The 23730-nt window shown below is 51.4% G+C and overlaps 2 protein-coding genes across 2 annotated transcripts in view; one reads left to right on the top strand and one right to left on the bottom strand.

Annotated features, from left to right (window-relative positions):
* Positions 1 to 8592, bottom strand: part of cu (NADP/NADPH phosphatase nocturnin) — a 48813-nt gene extending 40221 nt beyond the window's left edge. The window contains exon 1 of the mRNA XM_037232251.1: positions 8498 to 8592. The gene's annotated coding sequence lies outside the window, so the exon portion shown is untranslated. The remainder of the gene's footprint in view (positions 1 to 8497) is intronic.
* An 8246-nt stretch (positions 8593 to 16838) lies between these two features.
* LOC119108074 (protein-methionine sulfoxide oxidase mical3a) overlaps positions 16839 to 23730 on the top strand; it is a 42235-nt gene continuing 35343 nt past the window's right edge. The window contains exons 1-4 of the mRNA XM_037231654.1: positions 16839 to 17218; positions 17509 to 17610; positions 18860 to 19067; positions 22241 to 22447. Coding sequence (XP_037087549.1) covers positions 16988 to 17218; positions 17509 to 17610; positions 18860 to 19067; positions 22241 to 22447 — 748 coding nt within the window. The 5' untranslated portion in view covers positions 16839 to 16987. The remainder of the gene's footprint in view (positions 17219 to 17508; positions 17611 to 18859; positions 19068 to 22240; positions 22448 to 23730) is intronic.

The raw sequence follows: 23730 nt of genomic DNA, 5'->3' as shown, positions 1-23730 counted from the left end.
GGTATTATTTGTGCGGCCCTGCTTTCCTCACCCTTACCCCGCCTAACGCTGTCTCGCTCCATCCGCAGTGCTGGTTTGGGCCATCCAACATTCTTGAGAAAATATGTAGAAACCAAACGCATAAAAGTTGCCGTGGTGTGTGTGGGGAGGGGGGGGGGGAGAAGGATGCAGCACCATGTGCCGGGACCATACGACACCAGGTACATTTATGCCCGTAAAGAGAATGTTTCACATTTGAAGATACTGAAGTAAGCATCAGATATGATGAAATAAGGTCACTTGTAGTTATTGGTATAATTGTTAAGTGGAAAAGAGTGCTCTGGACAGCAAAATTATCTGTGTGGTAAATGTGCTCCTCAATACGCCATTGTTTGAAGAGGTCATCGTACATTGCACAGCATTGATTGAGAGCCAATTGACGGCTATTTTATCTGGAAATCCTACTCGCGGACGCCAGATGTTAACGCCTCGACATTTGTATTTTTCTTGGCTTTGGTGGTCGCGCAGTTTATGGAATGGCTAGGCTTAAATGTCGTTGTTATGACGTCATGAATGCCAAGGTTACTTTGAAATACTCTCCCCAATATACCTTTCCGCATTTTCGCGGGTGTGAAGCTCATAAACTATAAGGTCTTAGGTCTTAAGAAGGGCAGGATTATGTTAAAAACCATATCTTTCAATTCAAAACCCATATAAATGTTGAACACTCCTTTTAAGATTTGAGTTATACATAGGTTACGTGTTGATTCGTGCGTGGAGGTAGTGCATAGCGGGTAGTCTCATCACGAACAATGTGCAGCATCGACAAATATATGTCCTTGGTGTCCCCAGCCCATAAAGGCCTGGGGTTTGAGAGGGGGATGGGGGCGGCATCCAGTGAAACGAATGTTCTAAATATAAGATTTTATATTATTATAAGCATGTGGACAAACGGACAGAACTCTTAACCCGGAACCAGTTTTGTTTCGTGTGTCCATGCCAGCTGCTGCTGTGGCTTCACCCTTTCACTTCACCCTTCACCCTTTGTTGCATGAACACGGCCAGTTCAATCTTTCGACGCACTCTGCGGACTGCCGGATTGAGGCATGAAGTCGCGGTGTTCGTAACCTTGTGGCTGGAAGGTTACGCTAGCTGTTTGAGGCTCAGAGGTCCCAGGCAGAGGTGCATGGCTGAAGTCCAGGCCCCTCTTGCACGCGATTGTACGAAGACAGTTTCAGACCTGGGACACTTGCGCCCATTCGTGCAATCACTGTGGCCATTTGCCTTGGCCTGCCTCTGAACTAATCATTCCATTCATAGGCGGCGTAATTACAGGCTTGGCCGCGGTGACGGGGAGAGCAGGGCGCGGGGGGAGGGTTCAGTTAGGTTCAGTTGTTTTCTGTGGCCAGTGAAGGGTCGCGTTGCCCGGTCGTTTTCTGTGGCCAGTGAAGGGTCGCGATGCCCGGTTGTTTTCTGTGGCCAGTGAAGGGTCGCGATGTCCGGTTGTTTTATGTGGCCAGTGAAGGGTCGCGTTGCCCGGTTGTTTTCTGTGGCCAGTGAAGGGTCGCGATGTCCGGTTGTTTTCTGTGGCCAGTGAAGGGTCGCGATGCCCAGTCATTTTCTGCGGCCAGTGAAGGGTCGCGATGACCGGTCGTTTTCTCTGGCCAGTGAAGGGTCGCGATGCCCGGTCGTTTGCTGTGGCCAGTGAAGGGTCGCGATTCCCGGTCGTTTTCCGTGACCAGTGAAAGGTCGCGATGCCCGGTCGTTTTGATTCAGCAGTCGAGTGGGCAGCGCCTGAGCGGGGAGGGGGAAGGGGTGAGGGAGAGAGTCGTGGTGTGACACGTTGGCCCACGACAATGAAAACGGGCATGCTTGACTGTCAGATCCAGGCATTGTATTGCGGCCTGTTCTTAAAATGTGTTCGAGCCTCTCAATTGTCCCCGGGAACAGCATAAGGTCCTTCGCTAAGGTCCTCCGGCGCGTCAGACGGCACCCGGGACTGTCGTGGTGGGTTGCTCCCTAAGGGATCGAGAGTGCCCGGGCAGGTTAACATATAGGGCCGTCGTCAGAGGCGTGCAGCTCTCCGCAAATGGGAACAAGTGGGAGCAACTCGACGTCAGTGAAGGACTGTGCCTGAGCAGTGGTGGTGTCCCAATAAGATCACTTATGGGGTCAAAACAGCTTATAGGTTTGCAACGTAGGGCCATCGTAGCGAAGGGAAAGAAGCCAAAACTAATGTGATAGGCCCCACGGAGGTCACAAGCGCCTAAGAACGTCAACACGCGCCCGGGTGGCTGGTTGGATACCCTTCGCTCGGGTCGGGGTTCCCTCTGAGATCTTAGAAGCTAAGAGAGCTAGGGACACCAAATTCACAGGGTGTATTGGCATGTATGTGAACTTACTTGGGTCAAAGTGTGAGGTTGTTAGGTAATGATCTTGGGGTGAAATAAGGTCAAACAATATCAAACTCCGCGTCGGCTTCTTTAGTGTCCACGGAGCTTAGACACCTGTTCTAAGCAAAATACCACATATCATTCAAGATGAGTGACCTTGTTTGACCTTGCAAAGGTCACGGAGACCAAAATGATACAAGACTGCTTTGAATTTTACAGTTGAAAAAACGGCAAAGATTACGCTAAGCGGCATGTTCTTGAAACAAAACGTTGACCTGGGTCATTTTAGGTTAGTAATCTGTTTTGACCTTTGAGGAGCCCATGAAAAATATATAATGCGGTTCCTGTTAGCAATAAATTCGAAATTAGCATCAAAAACTGCCCGTACAAGCCCTGGAGTAAAAAAAAAAACAAGATGGATTTGACCTTGGTCTGACCTTCACACCCGACCCCAGGTGAATGGAATTTGTGCATTCAGATGTTGTGTTGCCTAAGAAAGTATCTCAGAGATGTATGGCTTCTTGTAGCACTTTGTTGTTGCATTAAATTGAATGATTTCCATGGCCTGACTTTAACCTGCCGCAGATCAGCGATCTTACAAGGTACATCTAAATTTTTGACACCAAGCGACCCACCACTCAGTTGTTTACATCTATGCAAAAGTTGGCGTGGCAACACCAAATTTTACACGACGTTCGGAAACCAATCCGGAAAAACCTTCAGGAGGTTAAATTGATCCCCACCCGAGCGCGTGTTAGCACGTAGAGCTCCCCGCGAGCAGCACATCACCTTCGAAGCACATGCGAGGAACCCGCGGAGGATCCATGGGAGTTCAAGAGGGCTCCAGGTTTTCATATCGGACCCTCAACAACAACTCAAGGCCCTCCGCCCAATTGGGAAAACCCAAGACCAATGTGGAAGGCACAAGGGCGATCAAGAGTGGGCGGGAGGCCGCGATCGACAGTTTCGGGCCCCTCGACAGCCTAACGGTAGCCCTTGTTATTTATTTATTTTTTTGCCTGCTATTGGCTCGTTCATGTTTGCTCGTGGCCCCTCCTGGTCGCCTGGAATCACAAAATCATCCAATTTTTAGCTTTGTTTTAAGAATCTGCGTCCGTTCAGTCGGTTCTGTGTCATTTCGGACCACTTTGAGCCCAGGAAGGAGATCAGCCTCCCCCCCCCCCTTCGAATCCACCCTTCCTGCACATGTTTACTTTGTCCCGGCAACGCCATTCCAACAACCCCGTGTATTCTGCACCTCCTTTTCAGGAGAAAGTGGAGAACTGTTGTTGCGGCAAAGATACCAGAACGCACATCTTGCAATTAAAAATCAATAACTCATGATTTTTCCATCTGAAGTGGCCAAATGGGTGTGGTCGCTGTGACGTCACGTCTGCCGCGCCGCGGCACCCACCTGCCGTCTCGTGCCTCTCCAGTCTCCACATAAGTTCATTATGCCGCATATTTTCATGATGACATATGTTATGGCAGCAACAGCGCCCTGGACGTGTAAAACCCAACGCCTGGACCAGCAGTTGGACATGCAAATTACGGATGCTGAATGACGACGGCTCAGTACGCTAATCCTTCGATACACTTCAGCTGCCGAAACAGCTGGACTGTGCACGCTATTTAACTGACATCTATCGGGCTCATTCACAACTAATGCTACAGCTCACGGATACGTAGCTGATGAACCGCCAGCGCTTTTCGTCGACGCACGGCATGCAGTCAGCACGTCATTGCGGTGAACTGTGGTATGTACATCACAACACATTCGCGGACGTTAGTGTGGACCATTGCCAAGGATTTCAAAGCGCCACAGGTCCTTGCAATCTCACTCGCATCCATGGGTGGCACTTCTAACCTAGGGGTATTTAAGAGGAGCTCCGCACCACCATGGAAGTTGGTGTGGAAAATACACATTAACTTCTAGATCCACGTGTTTTTTATTCAAAGTGACCTACTTTTGCAAAAGTCTCACACATATAGTTTTACAACGCCCAGGGGAACCTAAAATGTAAGAGATATGGAAGTATATTGGCAAATGTCACCAAGTCTCACCAAGCAAAGTCTCACCAAGTGTATTGCTGTCTTTGATTTACTAAACAACCAGCCCCAAGAAATGGTCTGAAGCATTACGTCCTGCAAAAAAACGTAACGTTATAAATCAGGCGATGTACTCGCTCTGGGGCATACAACATTTCTGGTAAGGTTAACAATGTAATAAATATAGTTTTGAATATACAAAACAAGTGTTCTAAAGATTGGTGGGACTTTCGATTCGTGTGGGCTCTTTACACCACGTTTTCGGACTGTCACCGCTTTATACCAACTTCAAAAACATTTCTCCACTCATGCCCGCATCATATTTTACGTCGATAAGTTGTGATACGAAACATAGGCATACGACACGTGACTGCAATGAAGCGCCGAATGCTGACCATTGAACCAACAAGCAACACGTGCTGATCACAAATCATAATACTGGTTTGTAGAACGCACCTCTCGTTTTTCTCACGGTTTGTAATACACGATGCAGTGCAGTGTATCCTTGTCAGCCCGCGGGCGTGTCCGTCTGTCATCTGCGGACGGGGCAGGTTGACTGGTGCCTGACCGGAGGCGGGGTCGGCCAAGCTCGGCCACGAGACCGGTGCTGTCTGCACTGAACTGATGGAGCGACGGAGCTGAGGCGAAACGTCTGTTATATCTCTGAATGAATCCGGAAAGAATGGGCGAAGTTCTCACATTTATGGGCAGAGGCGGAATTTCGAAGAGGCAGCATATGAGCATGCCATGAACGTTTGATTTCACACAATGTTTTACAACTACGTGTTTTTAAAGGAAACTCGCAGTTTGTCAGAATAATATCGGAAACACATGGCGTGGCCGTGGTCCCGCCACAATTTGCACAGCTGTAGTTAGTTGAATAGCTTATCGTTTGGTATTCAAAAATTAGACGTACGCTTTAAGGTCACTGACCTATGCTAGGTCAAAATCAAGCCATACCTATTAGCGAAGGTACTCCAAGGGAATCGTTGAATCTGATGCGACAACAGTGTTGGACGAAGCCAAACATCTTTGAAGCGGTTTGTATGAATGCTAGAAAATTGAATCTAAGATTGCGACTAATTACATTGGCCGGTATAACGTCAGGTCGAGGTACAAACCATATTTTTTACTAGAGACCTTGCTTTTGAGGAGAAGTTTTTACGCTCGTTTCGAATTTCTTGATCAAAAGAAAGTCAACAAAATGTTATCTGGATTTCATTAAGATAAGAAAAGATTGATGACCTAGAATAATTCCGATAAAACTTGTGTTTTGAAGAGGGTACCACCAAGCGTGATCCCTTATGCTAATTGAAATTCAAAAATCCAAACAATCTCACAGGCGTTGGTCACTGTGATCTTCTGAATGCCAAATAAGGTAACCGACCTGAAATGAATACCAGTGGTCTAAATACCATGGTCTAAAGTGGCGCTGGTTCAAACTTCAACCAATACGCTTCACGGTAACTGACATTTATTTGTCTCCCCTGAGCCAATCACAGGCGTTCATTGGCATAGAGGTTATTTATACCAGTAGAGGTGACATTTTTAAGCCCGCGGGCCCGCAGTGAGCGAGTTAATAAAACAGCTCAAAATTTGTTCCTCTAAATTGTAGCGGCTGACGCTGGACCTCAGTAGACTCCGTCGTCGTCATGACCAAGGCCCTGTCAGGACGACGGCAGTCGCGACGACAGCTGTAGCTTCGAGCTGCATCTGGGGCGACCAGGCAAGAAGTGTACTGCTGTGAACAATATTGACAGCGTACTTCGGACTCGAAGATAATGAAAATTAATATCCTTATTTGATCTTGGTGATACTGTATTGGCACTACCCAGTGTCATTATTAAACATAAATGGTCCTTGGGTTTCACCAGAAAGCGTTTTCGAAACAGGACCCAGAGGTGTGACGCTCCCTTCGAACTTTGAACATGGTCGTGATAAAAGGCATCGGAAATTAGTTTTGAGTAAGTGCTCGATAGTCTGGAAGGCTAGGTGGGCAGATATGACCGAGACAAGATGGCGGAGGAATTAAGTGCAAAATATCTTATCTAAGAGTATTATCTCCGGGCTAAAACAAAGCATAAATATAATGGTGCCGGCAAAGCAATGCGAGCCCCACATAAAGGGCTCGAACTCGCCAAAAAGGCATCGAAAGGCAAAGCGTCTTCGATACAGTGTGGAGTGGCAGGCTCAAATTCAATTCCCGGACGAAGCTGTAATCACCGACAACAATCTCGGCTTGGGTCATGGTTTACTAGACTGCATCTAACATGTGACGATACCTGTATTGTCGACGACACATCCAAGGTATGTCACGAATGTATGTGACATATATATTCTGACATGAAAGCTCTAACGTAGTTAAATGGAGGCTAGTGAGTCTGATTAATGTTAGGAAGCGCTTAAAACGCCTATCAGCAATGGATACGGACGAATCTGGCGATAAAAAAGACGATACGGACGCTGCTGCTCGCCGAACAGGCCCCACCCAGTGCCGTATCTCTTAACGTGCGCTACTGGAGTTCTGCGAAACAGAACTTCAAAAAATATAAGCCATACAGCATATAGAGCGTGTTTAGAACGAGCTGGAACGGCCAAAGAATGCAGAAATATCTATAACGAATCTGTACTTTTTGCACTAGTTTGGATGGCATGACTTTGTAAAAAAAAAAAACGCCAACCACAGTCTTTGTTCTAAAGCTATCGGATCAGTCCAAACAATGCCTTTTCAAACTAACGCAGCTATTTCACTACATTAGACACGCATAGTATCAATATTTTTTCTGGACAGTGCTTATCGGTCTTTTATCAGCACAACTTCACATCTCTATTACAAAATGCATAGCTTGTTGATTAAAGTACATCGAAACGGAGGTTCTGGTTTAAACACACATTCAGCAGAGTATTGCGTATCTTAAGCACTGGGACCTTGGTATTGCAAACACCTGAATTCGGGTGCGAAATTGACTTCAGTCCCACCATTTCGGAATTGAAATTCCTAGTCCATAATCCGGTGCCTTTTACCCAAAAACGCTTGGTACGAACCGATTGCGTAAGATTCATATTTTTCGATAGCCCTAGATTTGTGGCGTTCGAGTGAGACTCAATTCAGGGATGGCAAATTGCTGGAACCAAACCGTGTCACAAAAACGCACCACTTTCTGATGCTGCATTTAATTTGAAATAAGATATTTGCTTGCGATGATATCACCATGCGAAACATATTTCCATGTGTTAGTGCGGCGTTCGGACCACGCGGCCTGCTGATAACCGTCCCGACAGCTGGAGCCCGACTGGAGCGATCTGCAGCCTCAGCCGTAGTATACACCACACTGCATTCCCGACGAGTTCAAATACCAGCCAAATGCCTGGCGCGCTGTCATTTCGGCCCGCGAGAGCAAGATTGGCACCGTCCTGAGCGCCGGTGCCACCGGGCCTTGTTTATGTGCCGCCGGCAACCTCCGACCGTCCGGTCATTGCATTCTGCGGGGGGCGGAGTCAATAGGCCGCCCGTGACCGAGTTCAAGGGCACGGGCGCGTCTCGCCCCGGAGCGGCTCGCGCAGTTTGGCTGGCGGTCGCCAGGCAACAGCTGAGGGGATGTTTTGAGACGAACCAATCAGGCACGCCATGCTTGGCCTCCGGCACGCCATTCCGCACTCTGCCATGCCTAGATGCCAGGTGTAAGCAAAAAGATGCGTCAACGAAGCTGCGGTAGCCCAATCGCATGGGTCAGGGTTCAACAGCCCCAGGTTTCTATTTGGTCGGCGTTTCGCATCGCATGCTGATTTCGCCACTGTTCTGCTGTGCATTTGTCGGAGTGGGCGATCGACGTCCACTGCCAGAAATCACAGCCGGTCAGGCGCGCTGTCAGCGCCAGCCGCACCACACCGTCCACAAGACTAGGCGTCGCGCACCAGCCGCTACGCCGGCCTCACAGTACTCACTAGATGACGATCATGGACAACGGCGTCCGGGAACAGCAAACACGACCGGAATGGGAGCGAACGTCCCCATCTGACGCTGGCACGCGGTCCTGTTCAAAGCGGGCCGGTTCTGGGGACGGGCCATCTCTCACCGTGAGGTGGCCGGCTCATCGACCAGCCAGCTGGCAGGCACCTGCAGTCGCAGCCGCTGAAGCAGGGCACGGCCGGCGCCGGCCGGCGGCGCCTCCTCCAGCTCGGGCCGCTCGGCGACGGCCGGCAGCGCGGCCAGCCAGGTCAGCCTGCGCGACGAGGAGCCCAGCGCGCGGCGCAGCATCACCCCGTGACCTGTCGCCGGTCAGCCGGCGCTGCGGGTCACTCGACCGGTGGGCCGTGGTGGGGAGCGCGTCAGGCGGAGGACACCGCGTCGGTCCGCGCCGCTGAGTGGCTCGGGGCGCGGGGAGTCCGCCGGCGGCCGCTGCGCGCGCACCCGGCCCTCTCGGCCATCCAGCCAGCACGGGAAGCGAAGTGACGTAATGTGCCGTGCGCGAGCGTCACGTCTCCGCGGCGTGAGCCGTACCCAGCGGCCGGCGGGCTTGGCTCCAGGCGTGGCTGATTCTAAAAAAGAGCTCTTTGTCTTCACCTGGTCCATCACATCGCACGTTAGCCTTTCATAACATGTTCTTAGATAGGTTATAGAGTATAAGCGACAGCGATTTACTTCTGCATAATTATTCACACCAAATAATTGGTAAGCTGCTGCCAAAAGAATAAGCACGCCTTTTCAGGAGTGGTGAGTAACCTTATTTATGGCCAACAAGTCAAAGAATCTGTTGTTATTCAACACCACTGTCATTATCTGACCAGTAATAAGAGCCAATTGCCTGCACCCTGATGGACGCTGACTTCCGTGCACATACGGTAAATGAATGATGCGTGTATACTGGGATGCGTTTTCGGGGGGAAGGGGTAGGGGCGAGTCTCCAGCCTTGCGAAAAATTTAGCGCTTTGGGCGTTGACCGATAAACAGTCAAAAGTGGGTCTTGTTGCCCCCCCCCCCCCCCCCCCACCACCCAGCTTGGAAGAACCTCCGGTGTTCCTTTATAGATGTACCAATATGAGCAGGCGTCCTCCTGAACTCGTCCGTGACTTCAATGGCATCCAACCTTGCTTGACCCACGTTTGATATAAAACAAGCCTCCCGATGCCGACGTGTTTACGATCTGGCCGCACAAAAACGACCCTTGACATAGATGCGTAGAACACCAGGACTTTGAAACCCTTCGACGCTACTGTATACCTGAGTTGTGTGAATTGCGAACTCTGAGATACACAGAGAGGTTGGATGGAAAACGTTAGAAAACCCACACTTATTGGTGCCATGCCTTTACACATTATACACACATTACACATGCCTTTACTTTACACGATGTGGGCAGATCGGTGTATGTGCTGCACTGTAAAAAAGAACGAGCCGAAGTAAATCGGACCAGCACTACGCATTTCCATATATAATCCGCAGTCGTAACGGCTGGCAGAGATGCGCACATGACGGCGTCTTTACGACAGCATTGCTCCGGGCTTCAGAAGCTCTTCAGACGCGGTGCGCGACGCGCATCGCCCAACGTGCTGGACTTTGTCCTCACGAGATCCCGACAAGCGACCGATCTTGGCCAATGCCGCTTGGTCCGCTGCAACAAGTCTGCCAGACGCCGAGGTGACACAGATTTCGCCACGGATGGACTTTGCTCCTGTTTGATCGCGGGCCAGGGCTGGCCTACTGCAGGTCGACCCGCTTGGTCCTGATCACGCACACGCACAGTGACGGGCCCGGCGGCATGGCTCCAGCCCCTACCGAGCGGCCCGGCCGTCCTCGCTGCGTGCACTCGGCGCCCCAGCTCTCGCTCTACGGCTAGATTCATCATTGCGGCGGGTATTGCGCGACACAACAGGTGAAACTTGGCCAACTGAAATCGGGGCAAATTTCGACATTGCGTTGGTGGCACACCATCAGTGACGCCATGCACTGCCACATCACGCAGTGTAACACTGAGCCCAGACAGATTTGGATATTTCCTCCATACTTGGTGTTGAGCGCTTCATGATCCCCGGCGAAAACCACGCGCATGTGCTGGCAGGTACCTCTCATCAGAACCTGGCTGTCTTCTGGGTGGAGCACGTTCATCTTGAGGCTGTTCGCACGCATCAGAGGGGCTTCGCTGTTCGCCTTACAGCCGTCTTTAATATAAAAGGGAATTAGACATGATCCAACAGTTGTCGGTCGGTCTTAGCTGAGAAACAGCTAGCGAGCGTCTCCTCCCCCGGCCCCCTGCCCCCCTCCCTCCGGCCTCCCCTCCCCCCTTCGTCCCTACCGCAATTTATTTTCAGTGGCTTGATCTTCCCTTGTGCTGCTTTTGTACAGCGTGATATCAGAATTAATAAGACGCTCACTCACTCCCCCTTGTGTCTGGATGCTATAAATGTATGCACCTGAGTGATATATTCGTCGATGTTTAAACATACACATACGCATCTTTTTTGGCAATGACTGGGTTGATCCATCCTTTTTCGAAAATTGTAGCCCAAATCAAAGTTTTAGGGGCAAACTGACTGTGGGTTTGTACCTGAGGCCTTTGGTTTGGGATCTTTTTTCTCAGTGGTGTGAATTCCCTTGTTACCTTCTGGGCCATCCCCGCTGAAGGCATAATTGCGTTGCTAAATCTTTGATTGTAATCTTCTTCCCTGCAGTTTTCAGAGGCCGTCTTCGCAGCCGACCACAGTGAAGCTGTTTTTTTTCGTTCTGAGTCTGTGTTGCGAAGGGACGCATTTTCTGCGGCATTTTTTTAAGGTCAGTCTATTTTTTATTTTGCAAACATGCCGCCAAGGTTAGCGAAATTTCAGTGCTGCTTTTTGTTCGGAAGCGCTGATCTTGTCCTTGAGCCGTTTCCACGCTGTGGATTTTTGACGTCACTTTATAGGCTTTTTGTCGATTCCCAGGGTTCATATCGGTTCCTTTTTCTCCCTAATGCCTTTCAATTACAGGTTAAATGAATGATCCACTGACAGTCCTGTGACTGGAGTGTTTAACCGCAACAAGCATTCCTTAACCTCCAGTGGATGGCGAAGGTGTCAACACTTTGGCGTCAATTTATTTTAGTTTTGTCTGCCTGCTGTGTTTCAGCTGGCAAGGCATTAAATCCCAGTACACTTGATTAAAACTCTTAAAGTTCCATGTGAAGTATGAAGAGCAACTAAATCCTCTTGCAAAACTGCGAAATGTAATGCATAACTTGTTCACTAGTGGCCACAAGTTTGCACGAAGGTGGAAAAATTACACCAGGAAACATATATGATAGAATATATATATATATATATATATATAATATTATTGATATAAAGCACATATATGTATATATGTATGTATATATATATATATATATATATATATATATATATATATATATATATGTAACATTATTGATATAAAACACATATATGTATATATATATATATATATATATATATATATATATATATATATAATTCTAACTATACATTGTACAACATGTAATATATTGTAATACAACAAGAAATTCAGAAGCGTTCCATATCCCTGAAAATAGAGCGCCGGCTGTTCTCGGCGTCAGTGACCTATCTGCACGAAGTTAGATGAAAGAGGTGGTGCGACTTCCCGCCATCTGATAAAGAATAAACCGTGTTATACAAGCAGGCTTGCGACGGCAATAATCTTACTCTGCGCAGGCGCATCCCCCGTGGAAACGGGGAATGCGGTGTAGCAGGACAAGTTGGTTTTGGTCCACCCACTTTCGTGAATGTTTAACTTACAAAATGCGTTTAAGGGGTAGCAATGCGTTGATAAAAGTAACCCCAAAAGACCCTCTGGCCCCTTTCGTTTTGGGACGGGCGTACGCCTCTGGGGTAGCGAGCCTCAGCGTACTTGTGGCATGGACAGCTTCACGAGACCACTGTAATGACAACAAACCGTGGCCTTGGCGATGATGCATTGACTAAATATAAATGCATCACGTTGCACTACATCGAGAACAGCGCCGTGCTCCGGCACTGAACGAAAGCGTGAGTGTATATCGCGTGGCGCGCGTGGCGCCCAGTTGTGACGGGACGCCGCAGCCCACCGGCGGCTGGCAGCCGGGCCGGGCGGCCGACCCGTCCGCCGCCGGGGGGGGGGGGGGGGGCGCCGACCAGGTCAGTCCCGCGGCGCTGCCGGTGACCGCGGCGGTTGGCCGGTCCGCGCGGCGGTGCGCCACGCTGACCCCGATCTGGCGCCGCCGCAGCGACGCTTGTGTTGGCCGCCACCCAGCCGCACCACCAGCACGGTCTGCACGCTGTGCAGCTGTGTACACGTGCTGGCCGGCGGCGGTGCAGGCAGCGCGGCCGGGGAGCGCAGGGCGGCGCCGGCCAGGACCGTTGGAAAATGACCTCAGCCTCAGAGGTGGTTAGAGAGTGAAGAACCTGAGCAGGAGCACAGATGTTAACTACACCCCTAACGTAGGGGTAGTTGTCCAATTTTCATTTGTCAATTCTTTTGGCACGGCATTGTTGTCGGGCAAGTCAGTAACTGACGCGTCTTCTATATTTTATTTCCAAAGGCAGGGCTTGTGGTCGGGCCGCGGCTCATGATTTATGGGCGTCACCCTCCACAGTGCTCTGGAAATTACTGTATTTGCTTCACTACTGATGAGATCGCATGCTTCCTTGAAGCCATGTTTGTTTCATTGCAGGTGGTCACGCTTGGTGCGGCTCCTCGCGGATGGCAAGAGATGACATCCTTTGCGGGAAGCCATCAGTTGAACCTGTCGGAAGTTGACTGTCCCATTCCTTACATAAAGCAGAGATTCGTCTGTGGCTTGATCTTCCCGCGATTCACAGAAGAGGCAGAATGTATTTTCTATGCATTGCCGATTGCTAATGAGAGTGACAGTAGCGCATGTAGGGACAGACTTGTGTTCGACTCAAACCTCTTGAGCCGGCTCAGGACTGGCTTACAGATTTTGGGATGGGATTCAGCTTATGACTCATAGCCGCTCTAATTTTGTTTATTCGGCTCGGTTTAGCTCATCACATGCGTTGAATCTGGTGGTCCATGACTCACGCGGCTTGAAAATCACATGTCCGATTAAATTCTAGCTCATTGCGTTATAATGTGTGTGCCGTGCAATATCCTCTGAATCCGGGTTGAAATTGGCAAAGTTTAGATCAGGTTCAGTACTATTGTCTGCTATTTAGGACTTACGATTATTAAGTTTGCGCCGATTGTGCAAAAAGGTTCATAACTAATTCCGCATGCTTTTCATTTTAACATTGAAATGGCCTGGTTGTCTGGCGTGTGCAGTGTTCCCTTATGTTACCATTTCCATTTGAGCTATGTAACCATTGAGTCACGGCATTGCTGGAAATAATTGGCTCACGATTCAGCTCATGCAATTTTCAACAACAAAAATATGTTCAGCACACGGCTCAAAATGGCATTTTCCTGATAAACCGACTCAGTTCGTTGCTCACCCCAAAACAATTGGCTCGCGAGCTAATTAGGGATTCAGCTCGAGTCGAACACAGGTCTATATAAGGATGCCGTTGACAGGTTCACAACTCACCTAATTTGAGATGCGCTACTCCGCCTGTCTCCCGCGACTCCCAGAGGTCGGGTATCGAAAAGTGTTGGATCGTTAGTACCGACAGTGCCTTGCCTTGCGAAAATACTCCAATGCGCCTCGGTTGTCCATTGGTGGGTTTTCCCGCGACCACAGAGATTTCGCTAGAGTGATCATGAACAACTGACCTTTGGCAACGGCAGTAAATTCGATCACTGAGGGTACTGTTGGCTGATTTATTCCGACGACTCCAAAAGGTGGCGTTTACATGAGTCGATGAGAGATTCCCGCAATATCAGATTTCAGTTACGTCGAAGCTAATACCACACACCACGGATAACTCGGATACCACGATGCATCGTTGTGGTACCACGATGAAAGAAGAGCTCTGAAATATACGGCTGCACTGTTTCGCTTATAAATGAGTGAGAGGTACCACATTTGATTGTATCAAAACTAGCATGAGATGTGATAAAATAATCTCACTTGTAATTATTGGCATGCTTTTAAGTGGGAAAAATTGTTTTAAACAACAAAATTTCACCATTCAGTAATACTTAACTGTTACTTTTATTGTAGTACTTATTTAGTGCTCGCTTTGACGCGGGTTCTACAGGTATATTGAAAACCCCGGAAATGTAGTAGAAGGTCTAAATGGGATAAACATTGTTTTAGCATAGCTAACCTATGTTAACCTGGAAATGTTCAACCTTCAACATATTGAAATTGTGAGAAAGTTATGGAGCATCGCATCAACACACATAACAAACAAAATGCGCTCTCGCAGATCCTGCAACAAAATCTCGCCGCCCGGCGTTGCAGTCTCCGCGGGCCGCGGGCCGTCGGACCTGGGGCTAGTTCTAAGTGGTGGCCAACAGGCGGACGAAAATGATGACGCATCTGGAAGAAGTGCCTTTGAACGCTTTACGACGTTATTTCGTGTGTTTAGAAGGCAGTCTGGGTGTATGTTACACTTGTGTGATTTTTAGATTGATAACAAGAACAGATTTATGTTTCCAGCACCGCGAAGTGACGCTAGAGCTGGGAGTAGAACTGGAAGAGTATAGGTAAAACCTTCATTTTTCGTGCTACTGTACCTGTTAACCTACTAAGCAGACAGCCTAAAAGCTGTAAATATGCACGGTGTCTGCCGGATGGTATAACGTGCAGCGGTCAAGTTTCCTGCTTTACGAAAAGCCGCTCAACTTTATGAAAAGTGCAACCCCAGCCATCGCTGTTCTTGCACTAAAGAACGCGAGCGAGCAGAAGGAACACCGGCCAACACCTGCCGGTTTTACGGAAACTGCAACCTCGGCCATTGCTGTCCTTGCTCCTGAGATTGCAAGTGCGCAGCCTCAAAGATGTGCAATGTAATTTGTTTCACTTGTCGAATCTGGAAAAGAATGCACGTCCTCAGACAAGCGTAGGCTGATCGTTTCATTTTTTACCTTATCTTGACCCACGCTATTCAGCACCATGACATACCTTACCCTTTCCGGGCAGGGGACACCGTGAGAAGAACACTAGGGGCCACGTGATCGTTACCCGGCCAAGGACTGAACGACCGTTCCGTTCCAGCGCAAGGTACCTTCCGGCTGTCATTCTGGCGACACGGGGGTGGAATTTGATCTGGTCAACGCGCCCCTATCCCCCTTTCCGCCAGCCCCACTAGGGGCATGCTGCGGCTGATAACCATGAGCCGGCTTACGTGCCATGAGCCAGATAGTGATAGTGCCATGAGCCAGAGCCATGAGCCAGATAGATTACGGCTCATGGTAATCAGTGTCGGAGGTCTCCCACATGGCCACAGCATTGCCCTTTAACTCAATTCAGTCGTCTTAGCTCCGTAGTGGGAATGGAGTGATGTGTGATGGTTGGTAGGACTGTAATCCAAATCCCATCAACCTTTATCTTACAACGCGCCATCGTATGTACTCGGCTAAAAACAGTGTTTTGTAGTCTTCTAAGAGATGGCAGCACCATCTAAAACGGGTGGGAAGTAGGATGCGGGAATATTTCAACTAGAATGCGGCTGCTTTTTTAAGCAAGCGTCATAATGCGACGATGATTTGACGATTCATCAGATGATTGTTTTATCACGTTAAGTTCCTGAAGCTCTTTTAAGGATAAAGGTTTTATTGACTGATCGCATGAAACTAGGCGTTGATTCTAGGATATATCGTACTTGTACTGCTCGCGCGATGTAACGCAGATGTAACCCTTACAATGATTACCATCACTTAGTAAAAGATTAGGTGGTATGTGATAAATTCAAAACGCTGCTTGTGATGGCTGTTGAAAAATAATATTTCTGATCTGTTTTAGAGCAGTGTCGTGATGACGGTTTCCTAGTAGGTTTATTTGGATTTACAGGTGTGACCGTATTCTTGTGAACCAAGTAGCGCGGTGGGGATGGGCTAGTGCCTGGTCCAGTGAGTGGTTGTGTTTGGGTGCACGTTGAAGCGCTGTGATATGGCGGTACTGTGCGTTTCTGACAGACATCCCTGGAAGAGAGGAAGTTGGTGAGCCGATTACTGTGCTGTGGAAGTTGTGAGTCGGCTGAATTGTCAGGTCAAGTGGGAGTCGGTCAAGCCTAGCCCTTGTGCCGCCGCCGCCGTAACCTCCAGTACCAGTGGGTGAGTGTACATGTCACCTCGTCATTTAAATTCCAGCTTGGTATTAGATGAATGATTCTCGCCGTCACTGGTGTGCGCGCCCGGTCAATACCACGCCTGGCGACAAACTGACGGCGTGAACTGGCGGCGGTGCCAAGAAAATGAACCCGTGACGTAACAGTTCGTTGTTCCTTATCCAAGTGTTACACGCTGGCCACTGGGTGAATCATTGAGTTTTGAGGTTGCAGGTGTCGTGTTCAGTGAGTTGCGAGACCTGAGGGTGTTAAGACCTTGGGCGTAGACATTGCTTGACATACATTTATCAACAGTTGTGCTTTTGCTGTGTGATACAAGGAAGCTAAGTAGGTGAACCTGTTGGCTTAGAGACTCATTGGTAAATATGGTGTTTCAGCATGGGCAAGAACCTTCATCACCTTTGCCTCGTCCAGGCTTGCTGCTGACAATGCCAGGAAACAATGCCCTGTCACCAGACTCAGCTCTTGGAGCTGACATATTTGATCACTTCTGCTCGGCTCAAACATTCAAAAGTATCTTGAGCCACTACAGAAGATTATGTGCGGCTTTGAATCTGAAGTCTGGCAAGTTCCCAGTGTTTTATCCTAAGCTTAAGGTAAGCATTGTCATGAGCATTGCAAGCACAACTTGGGAAAAACATTGTAGCAAGTAGTGTGCATCTGCAATTCCATTCTGTCAAATCATTTGATTGTTTGTACTGACTGATGTTAGAAAAATCTGATGTGCTTTACTCTGGGCTCATAGGGAACAATGAGAGGTGACTTTAATTAGTGATGATAAATCATGACGCCCAGTTGCTATGCTACATGCAACATGTATTTGTGTACATATAGGTCAAAGTCATATTGCAGATGTTAGGAGAATAATGGATTACTTTTATTGCAGTCAAAACTCAAGTCCTGGAAAGCTCAGGGACTCTTCTCGAAGTTTGACAAAAGAGCTTCTCACAAGTGCTACAGCAGAGGACTAGCATGTGCCAATACAAAGGTATGTATTAGCTGTAATTACAGCCTTCAAGCTTGGTTTTATTTTATAAGATTGACAGTAATACTTATGTAGGTTAGATGTATGTTCCCATGCTCTCTTTGATGCCATACTTTGCTTTTGTATGCAACCACCTCTCTTAGACATGTCTTGCAGCTCTGTCAGGCTATCTGATTAGTCATGGCAATACAGGCTTCCAAATCTAACCCAAGTGTCAGGGATGTCTATATAAATTTATATTATCAGATTCTGACCCTTCTGTCAGCTCTGCTCTATGTAAGAGGTTTTTCACCTTTAAACCATTACCCTTTAACCTTGAACCCTGACATTTGGGCCTGCCCATCTGATTTTCCCTGGCACCGAGCCCACACACAGGCACTGAGTGGAATGTCATCTAGCTTGAGGCTGATTGGCCATGTATCAGTGAGGAGAGGCGCTACAGGCTGTATGCCCTGAGCTGGGGTTGTAGCACGTAAAAACTTCCACATCCTTGCCACCCGAGTGAATGAATATTGCCACACTTTTGCAGTAGTGACAGCCGCCTTCATGCAATAATACCACTGCCTTCCTACCTAAGCTTTCATTCTTATAATAGCAAAGAATGATTTGTCTGTTTACATGGACAAGATGCAAGATGTAAACATTGAAACAAGTAATTTATGCTTTATCATTTTTCTGATTTTTAATCACTCATGTATTAAAATGGTGCAAGCTGCAAGCATCTATTGTAAACAATGCTCCCAGCCTTTTTCAGCTGATCATCATGTTTGGTTTCAGCAGTGTTGGGCTCCAAATACTTTGATGGCTGGTTGGTGGAATTATGTGCTGTATTTGTGGCACAGTCTTTGTGTGCTGTTCAGCTGCATGTCAACAGTTGGCTGTTATGGAGACCCCTGGAAAACTGGCAAAATGGGCTAGCAGGGTGGGTTAGAGGCATGCAAAGTGAGGTCAGGAGTGGGCACCCAGGCATCCCCTGATCTCAGGTATTTTCCTGATGTGGGATGTAACAGGTGGCTATGGTTGGTAAGTTTGACTGATCTGTTCTGTGATGGTTTATTGGTGTTGCTGGTTTATTTGTGTGTGGGGTTGGTCAGTGCTTGCCACAGATGCTGGTGATGGGTAGGGGGTTGTGCCGTTGTGCTATTTGGTGGCAGCCAGTGTGTACTGCAGGTGGTGGTGTAGGTACTGGTGATCAGTGCCAGGCCACAGCAAGTGTAGACATGTGTATCATGACTGTTGTGGCATGCTGCAGGTGCTGGTGATTGGTGCCGGGCCGTGCGGCCTGCGTGCGGCGATCGAAGCCCAACTTCTGGGAGCGCGTGTGGTCGTGCTGGAGAAACGCGACAGGTTCAGCCGCAACAACGTCCTCCACCTATGGCCCATGGTCATTCACGACCTCAAGGCGCTTGGTGCCAAGAAGTTCTTCGGCAAGTTCTGCGCTGGTGCCATCGACCACATCAGTAAGTAGGCTAGCGAGGCGAGTCCAACTGTCTCCGCTCGCTGTTTTGCTACGTCACGATGGTGGCCGCAATAACATTACGTGGTTTATCTCGGTCGTGATCACCCACAAGGCGAGCAGAATGCTGCGTTCTTGTTCAGAACGTGAGTGTGCTGTTGTTGCGGGTGATAGACTCCGGAAAGCGACCGTCATGGCATAAGACCAGCTCGGGTGAGCGGTCGGCCTGCTGCCGCCAGGAGGGTAAGCCTCTGTCGGCAGCACCCCGTGGACCCCCTCTCGAAAAGCAGGCCATATCCTGGGCGTGTTGCGTTATTAAGGCTTCGGCGTCCGCAGCCGGCGGCACGTGCGCCAATAACCAACCTCCGCAAATACGAGTCACGCGGACCACGTGCTGCAAGCCGTTGCGGTGGCATTTTGCGGCGGCGCGGACGAAAACGTGACGGCTGGGCAGTGGCCGACCAACGGTCACAGCCGGCCGGCCGCGTGGGGTGCCCGCACTCCTTTGTCTCCATCGAGCGTGCGACAAACGAGCGGCGATCACGTCCACTCAGCTCCCCCCCCCCCCCCATATTACGCACCGCGCCCCGGTCCCGCCTCCGCGCCACGAGCCCCACTGTCGGCCGTCCACGCGGGGGCGGCTTGGCGGCGCGCTCGGCCGGCGGCGCCGACAGCGCGGCCCGGCCGGGCACGCGCCGCCGGCGCCGCCGGCGGTCGACGGCCGCTGACGTGCCGGGCCTGCCGGCACGTGAGGCCGGCCGCCCCCGCGCGCTCCCCACCGCCCAGTCTGCATCCCGGCTTCGTCATCGATTTCGGGAGGGACGCCAGGCGCCGGCGGCGGCCCGCGTACGGCTGAAGGGGCGCGAACGGCGCGCGCGTCGCTTCCCGTGCCAATGTAAATGGTCCATATGGATTCGCAGGTGGTTATCAGTAAGCGGCGCTTAGCGTGTCGTCGGCCTTTTAGTCGGCCAAACACGCTATCCGAAGCTACGCTGTCTCCTTTCTGCGACGTGTAAGATGTCCGCGCCGCGGGCCATATTTGGGCAGTGAAATGCGCGTGCAGGCCAGATAGTCGTGGACAGAATGCCCTTGCTGAGTATGTCTAACGCGCGCTGCCATATACGGTGTGTGGGTGGAGGTAGCTTATGTACCTGAACGTGGTTGGTCGCTATCTGGTCGCCGACGGAACACCTTTGTTCAGTATATCTGACGCGCGCTGCCGTATTTGGCGTGTAGGTGGAGAAGTCGTGTGTACCTGACCGCGATCGGTCGCTATCTCGCCGATGGGAGATCTTTGTTGAGTTTCTGTATCATTGGCACTCCGTGACCAAAGAAGTCGGCGCGTCCCAAACCTCATCCCATCATGGTCATGACGCGCGCTGTCATATATGGGGCGTTCCGCACTGGAGGTGGCGTGGGTACCCAGGGGCATACGTATACAGTAGCCCGCGAGGCACTAGCCCCCCCCCCCCCCCCCCCTTCTGAACATATTTATGGTCTGTATTAATATGTGCATGACTAAACGCTGGCAATTAAAAAAATCTGGCAAACACATAGGAGTAAGGACACGTGTTCCCGCCGTCGATCACATGCGGTGTTGCTTTACGACACGCAGGAAAGTTTGCGCGGCTGCGACGTGCTACACTCTTTTTGGTTAAAAAGAGAGTTTTGTCCCGCGCCCACTGTGAACTCCTGTGTGCGCCCCTGCGCGTGCCTGACCGCAGCCGCTCTCTATCTCGTCGCCGAAGCTCGTGAGTGCGAGCCATTGGACTTTGTTCACACGAGGGACTAATTGGGCGTGACGGCAGCCGGTGCCTGCCCGGGCGGCGGCGACGGGCGCGGCCGGGGACACCGGGCTGGACCGCACAGCGTCGCTCGCTCCGGAACGGGGTCGAAGCTGCTAGCGGCAGACGCTGAGTAGTGGCGTCTACCGTCTATACGTATATATATATATATATATATATATATATATATATATATATATATATGCCGTCGTCAGATACGTCCCTGGGAGATGTAAAAGGGGCATGTCCGCGTCAAAACAAGATAAGGCGACGCTCGAAGCACGGCCTAATTAAAAGCGTCGACAAATGTGCGACTGGCGGAATCCTGCCGCTCATTGCACGTTTGGAAGTGTTGCCGTCACGTGGGAGTCGGTGCGGACGCCACAAGTAGGCACAAGACCCTGTCATGGAGGTGACGCGCCGCCGCCGACGGCGTCTGTGGCGAGCGTCAGCCCCGCCGACGGCGTCTGTGGCGAGCGCCAGCCCCGCCGCTCCCGGCGGCCGCGCGTGTCCGGCGCTCCGCCGGCGCGGAAGTGGGCCGCCGCTGGCGTGTCGCCGGCCGGTGCGAACGCTCGGCGCGGCCGGAGCGCCTCCCCCGCCTCGTCCCGGACCGTTAGCGGTGCGCCGCCGCCGCCGCCGCCGGGTCGTCAGGGGCAAGGTCGCGGCCGAGCGCTGGCCGTGACCCGGCGTGCCGCCGCCGCCGCCGCTGCTCGGTCAGGGTCGACGGTATCGAGCGGGGCTGGGCGGGCGCGCGGGGAGGGAGGGGCCGTGCCGGGAGGCGAGGAGGCGCTGAGAACGTGCTTCATCCGGCTGATGCGAATTGCTTGCCGTTGCTCGCTGTTGCACGACTGTGCTAACGCGTTACATGGACGGGTGGCTGGAGCCTAGCCGGATGTTGATGCAGTTCTGGAGGCTCCACCTTTCCCGCCATATGGATCGGAGCCACGTGTGTTGGGCTGCCGTTGATTTATGGGAGATCTCCGTCAGAATATCCCGCCGGGTAGCTGAATTGCATTCTAATTCACATACGCTAACTGATAAACCCATTGAGTTATCGATCCTCCGCGCGCCGCTGATCTATACGCCTGGCTGTTTTCAATTGAGTTCATTCAGCCGATTAACGGCGAATTCACTCTGCTGTGGCAGGGTCCGCAGAGGCGTGATGACGGACGGGTGTGGGGAGAGGAGGGGATGATAGGCTGTGTGGCGTCGCTACCCTCTGTAAGGTGGGAACAGCTGCGCTGCGGCGGGCATATATTTCTCTGTCGCTGCGGCGAACCCTGCCAAGTTCAGCACACGTGACACTGTGTCGCATCCCCAGCATGCCACCGCTGGCCGCTGCAATGCCTCCCGCTCCAGGTGCCCCTCGTGACCTCGTGTCTCCCCTGCGCAGGCATCCGGCAGCTGCAGTGCATCCTGCTGAAGGTGGCGCTCCTGCTGGGGGTCGAGGTGTACGAGAACGTCGGCTACGAGGAGCTGGTGGAGCCGGCGGACGAGCGGACAGGCTGGCGCGCCCGGCTCAGCCCGCCCGAGCACCCGGCCGCCGACTTCCAGTTCGATGTCCTGATCGGCGCCGACGGCAAGAGAAACACGTTCAAATGTGAGTGGCGGCGTGGAGCTGGGCCAGCGCGTGAGGCCCGCCGCGTGCCGCAACTGAGGCCGGCTTCTCCGCTCGAGGCGATCGGTGGTAGGGCGTTGGCAGCTGGCTTGGAAACGTTCCGGGTATGGGAGCTGGGCTGGACTTCAGCAGCTGGTGTGGAGGCGTTCCAGGGACGGGAGCTGGGCTGGACGTCAGCAGCTGGTGTGGAGGCGTTCCGGGGACGGGAGCTGGTCTGGACGTCAGCAGCTGGTTTGGCGGCGTTCCGGGGACGGAAACTGGGCTGGACGTCAGCAGCTCGTCAGCAGCTGGTTTGGGGGCGTTCCAGGGACGGGAGCTGGGCTGGACGTCAGCAGCTGGTTTGGAGGCGTTCCAGGGACGGGAGCTGGGCTGGACGTCAGCAGCTGGTTTGGAGGCGTTCCGGGGACGGGAGCTGGGCTGGACGTCAGCAGCTGGTTTGGGGGCGTTCCGGGGACGGGAGCTGGGCTGGACGTCAGCAGCTGGTTTGGAGGCGTTCCGGGGACGGGAGCTGGGCTGGACGTCAGCAGCTGGTTTGGAGGGTTCCGGGGGCGGGGGCTGGTCTAGACGTCAGCAGCTGGTTTGGAGGCGTTTGGGGACGGGAGCTGGGTTGAACGAAGCGCTGTCGTAACGGCCTGCTCTCGTTTTGACGGTGTTATCGGACGGTTTGGAGTATTGCATGCGTTAAGCCGCCGTGTTTGATTCAGTAATGGACCAGCCGAATGAACACAACTTGCGCGAATCAGTGCATCGCATGGGTCAGATGGGGTCAGGCATCGGCGTTTGACTTAGCATGCAGAAGATGTTTAATGTTTACGTGCCACTTCCCAAGCTCTCCGCCCTAAGTCGGCCTGCAGCCAAGTCCGTTTTTTTGTGCCGGAACAGATTCGGCATGGTACCGGTATCGCATGCGATGTCGTGATATTTCACAAGTCGCTCCCGCGGTCTCGGCTCGAGTAGACCTAATAGACGGCGTCTCGTGTATTTCCCGACCAACTGATGCGCCGGACTATTAGTTGAGTCACTCAGTTTCCGTCGTGAGTCATTCCAGCGACCTGCCAAACTGGTGTTTTAGCGTTGCGGCCCGTCTCTCGGCTCTCAATTAGGCAGCGGGTGGCGGCAGCACGACCCCGCGCCGCCCGTGCCGCCGAAAACCCAAGTAACAACGGCGTCGCTAAAACCCTGGCCCAGTTTTTGCGGCGATCTCGCACGCTTTTCGCCGTCCCGCCGTCGTCGCCCCGTCTGGTGCGCCGCTGCCGTCCGCTGGC

This window comes from Pollicipes pollicipes, unplaced genomic scaffold (assembly GCF_011947565.3).
Source record: "Pollicipes pollicipes isolate AB1234 unplaced genomic scaffold, Ppol_2.1 Scaffold_6686;HRSCAF=7923_pilon_pilon_pilon, whole genome shotgun sequence".
Classification (NCBI taxonomy): Eukaryota; Metazoa; Arthropoda; class Thecostraca; order Pollicipedomorpha; family Pollicipedidae; genus Pollicipes; species Pollicipes pollicipes.
Note: the sequence above shows the minus strand (reverse complement) of the source record. Positions and strands in the feature narration are given on the sequence as shown.